Source organism: Chlorella variabilis, assembly GCF_000147415.1.
Source record: "Chlorella variabilis unplaced genomic scaffold CHLNCscaffold_25, whole genome shotgun sequence".
NCBI lineage: Eukaryota > Viridiplantae > Chlorophyta > Trebouxiophyceae > Chlorellales > Chlorellaceae > Chlorella > Chlorella variabilis.
This window is the reverse complement of record NW_005435063.1, coordinates 172,931-180,087: the sequence shown is the minus strand read 5'-3', so window position 1 is coordinate 180,087 and position 7,157 is coordinate 172,931. Positions and strand designations below refer to the sequence as shown.

Below are 7,157 nucleotides of genomic sequence, written 5' to 3'. Positions count from 1 at the left end.
ATGGCCCTGGGTGCCAATCCTCGGGCGCCAGCTCCGCTCACAATCGTCTTGCGGGAGGGCTTGTTGTCGTGGAACAGGTCCCCGCCCAGCAGCACAAAGTCCGCATTGTTGTCGGCCGCTATCTGGAACACCTCCTCAAACGAAATGAACGAGTCGTCCTTGCGAACCTCGTCCTTCTCCCACACGCCCTGCGGGGCGGACGGGGAGCAGAGGGGGCGGCGGCGGACGGCTGGGCGCCGGCCATCGTGTGGGGCGGGCAAGGGCGCTGGCCTGCCTGCCACAGACGCAAGCAATCCAGACACCCCCCGCGCACCAAGTGGTTGTCGGTGGAGACCAGGATGCGCAGAATGTCGTCCCTGCAGGCCGCAGGACGCAAAGGTTGGGCCTCGCAAGCGGCAGCGCAGGCGGCGTGCGGGGACCTCTTCCGAGGTGCAAGCAGGCTGCTGGCAGCATCTCAGTCGTGCTCCGCAGCCTCGACCATGCACGCCCTGGCGCAGGCGAGCCCCTGGCGCGTCCCTTGGGGTGCCTGATCACACGTGGGCGAGCAGAGGAGGCCAAACTCACTCGTCCGCCATTTGTATGTTCTCTGCACCGGCAGGGTCGGGTGCTGCAGCGGCCTGGCGCCCGCTGGGTCCCGCCTGGAGAGGATCAGCGTCGCACCGCGGGCTGCAGGGCTTGAGGCGCGCCTCTTAATTGCCCACAGGCTCTATCACCCACGCCAGCGGACACAGTATAGCTGGATGGCGCATTGCATGCCCCAGGCGCAAGAAATTGGCGTCGCTGCTATGCCTGCTGGGCTTCCTCCGAGGCAGGCAGAAGAGCGCAGGATTGAAGATCGGCTGCATCCCTTCACATTGTGGGAGTCCTGCGGCAGCAGCCATGTGGTCAGCCTGGGTTTTTGCCTCCCTCTACTTCCCTGCTCTCCAGGTCGCGCCGCTATACCTTTGGTACAACCAGCCGCGCTCACAGACCGTGTACCAACGCATCGCTGCTCCCGCCGTGGCGGCCGGGATGGCGGGGTGGGTGCCAACGGCGCCTCCTGGTGGCAGGCGGCAGCGGCAACCAGGTGGGGTCCCGACCGCGCCTGGTGGATTTTTTCATCACTGAGCCTATCCCGTGCTCAAAGCAGCCCGCGGATTCTGGGCCGTTGCATTGAAACGTCCCTAATGTTTGCTGCAGGCGCTGCGGGCGGCGTTGGGCCTACGGGCGCCGGGCCTGGCGGCGGCCTGCATCCTACCGCTGGCGCTCACCGCGCTGCTGTTTGCAGGCCCGCTGGTGGCCCTGGCGGGCAGCCCTGGCGGGGTGTGGCAGCAGCGGGGCGCGGCCCTGCCGGGCCTCGTGCGCCTGCGCAACTGGCTGGCGGCGCCGCTGCTGGAAGAGTTCCTGTACCGGGGCTGCCTCATCTCCTACCTGCTAGCTGCCCGGGCAGGCCCCGGCGCCTGCGTCTGGCTGTCCCCGCTGCTGTTTGCCGCCTCCCACCTCCACCACCTGCACGACCTGACCCGTTTCCAGGGCCTGCCGCTGGGCAGCGCGCTGCGAGCGCTCGCCTTCCAGCTCTCCTACACCACCGCCTTTGGCTGGCTGGCGGCCTACTACTTTGTGCGCACCCGCCACCTCGCTGCCGCCGTGCTGCCCCACGCCTTTTGCAACTTTGTGGGGCCGCCGGCGCTACCGCTGCCAGGCTCCAAGCACCGACGAGCCACCACGGCCGCTTACGCCGCCGGCCTGCTGGGCTTCTTCTGTTTGCTGCGCCCGCTGACCGATCCGGGGCTGTATGGCAACACCTGATGGCTGGATCTGTAGCAACAACGCACGCATGCGTACTCACCAGCAGGGTGGAGCACAAACAGGGGGCAGTTGGAGTGCGCTGCCGCCGTGTGCTCAAATGAATGCAGTCAGCACCAGGCGGATGGAAACGGATTATGAACGTGATAGTTCTCAGTGTTCATAACCAGCAGCATGCGGCGCCGCCCCGCCTCGCGCAGCATGGGCGTGATCCAGCCTGGCCGCCATCGTCCACACATGCGCGCAATCCCTCAAATGCCTTGCTTTTGTTTGGCCTACGCGTTGCTCCCATCGCGGTTCTATTGTCCAGGACTATCGCGACATGGCGCAAAACCCTCCTGCAGAGTGGCAGCATTTCAGCGCCCTCATTTCGGCTCTGAGTGTACATCTCCTGGCCGATGACGGCGAAGAGTCCACACGCTCTGGGATGGAGGCAGGGCAGCGCTTCCGCTTGCTGTGTTTCGGAGAATTGCCTGCTGGCCCTATGCCAAGCTCCGTGACGAGGTAAAATGCGCCTGCTGTTGTGATGACGGACAGCCATGCTGCTGCGCAGCATTTGAGGCGCCGCCGCATCACCGCTCCCATCACCGCTCCCGACCACTGCCGCCTCCACTCCATGCCGTGAAGGGCGTTTGCACAGCTGGCCACCACCCTGGCAGACGTCGCCATGTCCCTCAGGCAGGAGCACAGAGCTGCAAGCGTCCACGCAATGCAGAGTGACGCGTTTGCCCACCACACCAAGCGGGGGCTGCTTGTTTGTGATGCCTTGACCTGCCTCCACCTGGTGCGGAAGGGATCACTGCGGCTGACAGAAGGCGACTGGGTTCGCCTGCTGACCGCGGCAGGTGGGTGGCCCAGCGCCCAGCGGCGTAAGCTGGTGTGCACGCCTTGCAGGCGGGGTGGTGGCCTGTTGGGCACCCAGCATGGCATTCTGGCTGCCTGAGAATTACTGCTCTGGCCTCTCCTTCTGCTAGCGCAGCCTGCCTGCCTTGCTTTGGTCCTGGCCTCCTGCAGTGGTGCCGCTAGAGCTGATGGTGCCGCAGCTGCAACGCTTCGCAGCAGACGTCTCTTTGGCTCCCAGCCCCACCAGCCCCACCAGCATGCTGGTAGACGCGTGTGTGCACAACTGCAGTGTAGCTACGCTGCTGCTGACCAGAATAGCGGTTACGCCGCCGCCAGCGGTGCCAGAGCGCGCCGCAGCACTGCTGATGGCAACGGCGCTCAAGCCTCCGAAGCTTGTCGCCTGGGTGTCGGCTGTGTGCCAAGCCGCCCTGGCTTCCATGCATGCCGCGGGTGAGCAAATGGCATGCCGCCATGCAGAGGAGGCAGGCTTTGCCTGCTGCAATTGTTGCAAGCCGTCTGCACTCAGCCCGGGACCGGGCCAGCTTGCACTGCAGGGAGCCACATGCCTCCACGCCCGACAGCTGAGGCGCTGCGCAACCTTTTTTGCGCAAACGCCTGCCTCGGCTTGTCTGCTGAGGTGGAGTCGCGGCCCGACTTGCAGCGGCAGCTGGTGCAGTTTGGCGCCCGCTGCCTTGTTCTGCCTGAGGCTGAGCAGGCGGCATCTGTGGAGGATGACGAATGGTGCCGGATACTGGCACAGGTGGCCGAGGTGTTGTCGTCGGTCTGCCTGCGCGACGCGCGCATCCAATACGAGACAGCCAGCATCGGCAGTGGCAACAGCCTTCTGAAAGCGACAGGCTCGCTTGCGGCGCGGCTGCACCTGCGGTCAGCCAGCGCCAGCTTTGAGCAGGCAAAATTCGTGCTCGCCTTCTTGACGCTGATGGGCAGCCTGTGCTCCGATGCGGTGTCGCTAGCCGAGGAGGGGCAGCCCGTGTCGGCACAGCACATAGCAGTGCTGGTGCAGCAGGTGGGCAGCCCTGGCGGCCTGCCACTCCTTTTCCAGCTGGCATCAGAGGTCGCGGAAGCAGAGGGAATTGTAGCCCAAGCCCGTGCAGCGGCGGTACTTGACAGCAGCAGCTTGGGTGTGCAGTGCTGGGGCAGCCGGGCCGGTGAATGGGGGATGCTGCTAGCTTATTGGGCGAATTTCTTGGACAGCCTGGAGTTGTTTGATGGCGACCACGCCAGCTTGCCAAGCAGCGCTGATTCTTGCCGAGCATCTTGCCAAGCAGCAGAGGCGCTGCTGCGCCTGGCACCGCTGCTCCCACGCTTGCCAACGCATGAGCCAACCGCCGGTGAGGACACCTGGCGCAGCCTGGCGGCACTGGCATCAGCTGCTGGCGGCGCTGGGCGTTTGTGCAGGAAAGTCTTGCTGCGGAGCTTGCGTTGGCCATCCCGATGGCAGCCACAACCATGCTGTTTTTCGCGTCAGGATCGCTGCCCTCGCCAGAAGCCGCCATCACCAGCTTCCATGCCCTGGTCACCACCTGCCAGCTGGCCCATGCGCTGGCGCCCCACCTCCCTGCCTGCGGCACGGCATGGGCTGACACCAGCAGTCGTGGCAGCAGCAGAGGCGGCGACAGCAGTGCATCAGCTGGCAGCACTGTGCTCACTGTGGGTTCGGCATCACTGAAAGTCAGCCAGGAGGCAATTGTGTCGGAATCCACAGCTCTGTCCCTGGGCAAGTGCCTATTGCGAGCTATGCTGCATGCTTATCAAATGAACAGCAGCATGGTGGGAGCGTTGCCAGGCCGCCACCGGCGCCCCTTTGTCAGGTACAGGCCAGGGGAGGGAGACTGTATGCTGTGCTAGCCTGCTGCTTGCATTGGCAATAGCACCCCGCAATCCATGGCTGTTTGCGCATTGTGCGCCCTTGCAGGCAGCTGGAGTGTTGCCTGCTACTCTTCCTTGGCACTGCCATGGTGCTGACAGCATCCTCTGAGTCCTTTGGCAGCCCTCCAAGTGTGCTCGATCAGCGGCACTGCTTGCTGCTGATCGTACTCTTAAGCGACCGAGAGCTGGCTCCGCTATGGCGCCTGCTGCTCACCGCCAGCAGCATCGCCGCAGGCATTGACATTGCCAGGCTACTGGCAGACGTCGCCACACGCAGCTTGCAGGTGGGTGGCTGTTTCCTTCCTTCAAACGCTATTGAGCAGCTGCAGCGGCGTCTTTTTTCGAGCCGGCAGTGCTTGCTGCGCTGCGGCGCTCCATTGTTGGTGCAGGCCTTGCAATTGCCTGGCGGCATACCTCAGCACGGCCACACCGACGGCCACGGCACCACCTTATCTGCCTTGAACGGCCCGGTGACCATGCTGGCGCGGGTGGCCGAGCTGCAGCCGGCCGTGCTGCCGCGGTTGGCAGCCCAAGGGGTACTGGTGCGCGCGCTGTGCACGGCTGGCGCAACGCTGGCACAAATGGCCGGCGAGGTGCCGCAGGTGGGCTGTGGGGCTGGAAGGCAGATGGCACGTCGGCATTGGTCTGTGCTAGCCTGGCATGGCTGTCCCGCCGAGGCATTCAGCAGCGAGTTGTCTGTGCCTGTGCAGGCTGGGATGTTGTACCAAGCGCTTTGTGACCTGCTGCGCAAGCTGGTGCTCCACCTGCAAGCCGAGCCGACGCAGCAGGCGGACGTGCAGCAATGTGTGGAGGGCCTGTCTTCAGACGATGGGCAGTGTCACAGGCGCGCCCTGCAGCTGTGCACATCGTTGATTGAGCAGCGGCAGGAAGTGGATGCAGCCAGCAGCAGCTCCCTGCCTCGCAGACAGCCCCTCAGCCCAGAGGAAAAGCAGCTGTCTGAGCGGCGGGCTCTCGCGCTGGCGCTGCTCAAGTGCGGCAATCCGCGGTGTAGCAGGCTGGCGGGTGCAAGCGAGGCTGCGGCCCCCAGGGGCCGTCTGTGCACCGGCTGCCGGACGGTGCGCTACTGCAGCGAAGCCTGCAGCCGGATGGAGTGGCCACAGCACCGGGCGGCATGCAGGTTGCTGCGGGCGCCGCCGCCCGATGAGTGACGGTTGCCCGCTCGCCTTCTGCTGGATTTCAACCGGGCATTGACCTGCTTTCAGATTCTTCTGCCATTCACGCTCCCTTTACTTCCTGCAACACACAACAGGATCATATAGCATTCTTGGGGTCGGCCAGCCACAGAAGCGCATGCTGCAACGCCGTACGCCATGCAGCGCACGGTGGGCACGCAGCACGTTCAGCATGTGCCGGTCCTTCCCCAAAAGGCACATCCATCGTGCCTCCCATGATCTGTTGATCACGGAGGGCAAGGGATGGCGCACCCCCTTGAAGAGGAGAGCTCCCGCGCTGCAGGGTCCTCAGTGTGGTCGGCTCCCGTTCCCTCGCTCCAGGAGCCGGTTCCTGATGGGGTGGAAGGGCTACAGTCCCTGGCGCTGCAGGTGGGGCACAGGCGCGATGGCCACAAGGCGGCAGCAGGCCGCCTGCACGCCACGGCCCGCTCATTCTCCCCAGCGCTCGCCATACTTGCTAAACCTCATCGCAGGGTCGCTGGCGGGAGGTGGCCAAGCGGTGTGCCTCCACCACAGCGACCGACACGGCCGCCGCCCTCACAGTCGCCGCCTATCACACCCTGGCATTTCTAAAGCTGAAAATGCTTGATCACGCAGCTGCGGAACTGAGCAAGCTGGGCAGGTTTAATGATGGTGCATACATGAGCAAAGGCCAGTCGCTGGTGCCCTTTGCCCTGCGGATCATGGCGGCAGAGGTGCCATGGCGGCTGGGCAGGCAGCAGCAGGCTGTGGACCGGCTGTATGCGCTGCTGGATTGGTGTGCCGCGCGGCAGGCAGAGGCGGTGAGCAAAGGAGGCGCAGCAGGGGATGCAACGGCGCTTCCCGCCAGCAGCAACCACCTGCACCAGCTGTGGCAGCGGAGGCACCGGGACACTCTCCTCGCCCTGGTGAACAAGCACTGCCAGCTGCGGCAGTATGTCCCGGCGCTGTCCCTGCTCAACCAGCTGCTGCGGGCAGATGTCAGCGATGCAGAGGCGTGGGCAGAGGCAGGTACAGTGCAGGCGATGCTGGGCGACTTGAGCACAGCCCAACACACGCTCAAGCATGCAGAGCAGCTGCTGCTGGCGGGCAGAGGCGGCGGCACCGCAGGGGAACAGGATGCGGCGCATCAGCGGCAGTGGCGGCAGCTGCTGGTGCACCGCAACCGCGGCCTGCTGTCCTTCCTGCAGCGCGACTACCGAGGTGAGGGCTGTGTTGGGGGAGCAGGCAGGCGCACCTTGGAGCTGGCACTTGCCCGTCACCAGCCTGCTGGTGCCTGCTCCTGCTGCCGGGCTGACACTGCCACGGACTGACTGCCCTATTGGTCTCGCCGCCACTTGTGTGCCCCCGCCTGTCGCCCGCAGGGGCCGCCAACGAGTTTGCCGCAGCTTTGGCAGTGGATCCGGCAGATGCCGCCGCCACCAGCAACCATGCTGCGTCATGTACAGCTGCCAGCTAAAAGAGGCG

At 65.0% G+C, this 7,157-nt stretch overlaps 4 protein-coding genes across 4 annotated transcripts in view; 3 read left to right on the top strand and 1 right to left on the bottom strand.

Moving 5' to 3' along the window:
- The window catches only part of CHLNCDRAFT_139495 (hypothetical protein), a gene marked incomplete at both ends in the record, with an annotated part of 6,846 nt that extends 6,271 nt beyond the window's left edge, over positions 1-575 (bottom strand). Inside the window, 3 exons of the mRNA XM_005843935.1 lie at positions 76-188; positions 314-356; positions 565-575. Coding sequence (XP_005843997.1) covers positions 76-188; positions 314-356; positions 565-575 — 167 coding nt within the window. The remainder of the gene's footprint in view (positions 1-75; positions 189-313; positions 357-564) is intronic.
- A 304-nt stretch (positions 576-879) lies between these two features.
- Positions 880-1,788, top strand: CHLNCDRAFT_139494 (hypothetical protein; the record flags this gene model as incomplete). Its single annotated transcript, XM_005844027.1, has 2 exons — positions 880-1,023; positions 1,180-1,788. 2 exons carry the CDS (start codon positions 880-882, stop codon positions 1,786-1,788), a joined length of 753 nt encoding a protein of 250 aa, XP_005844089.1.
- Positions 1,789-2,494: 706 nt separating this feature from the next.
- On the top strand, positions 2,495-5,687 carry CHLNCDRAFT_139493 (hypothetical protein; the record flags this gene model as incomplete). The annotated part of the gene is made up of 6 exons (XM_005844026.1): positions 2,495-2,630; positions 2,800-3,078; positions 3,210-3,655; positions 4,908-5,120; positions 5,229-5,509; positions 5,657-5,687. 6 exons carry the CDS (start codon positions 2,495-2,497, stop codon positions 5,685-5,687), a joined length of 1,386 nt encoding a protein of 461 aa, XP_005844088.1.
- Positions 5,688-5,849: 162 nt separating this feature from the next.
- On the top strand, positions 5,850-7,149 carry CHLNCDRAFT_139492 (hypothetical protein; the record flags this gene model as incomplete). Its single annotated transcript, XM_005844025.1, has 4 exons — positions 5,850-5,861; positions 6,033-6,080; positions 6,185-6,893; positions 7,055-7,149. 4 exons carry the CDS (start codon positions 5,850-5,852, stop codon positions 7,147-7,149), a joined length of 864 nt encoding a protein of 287 aa, XP_005844087.1.
- Between the last annotated feature and the right edge of the window lie 8 nt (positions 7,150-7,157).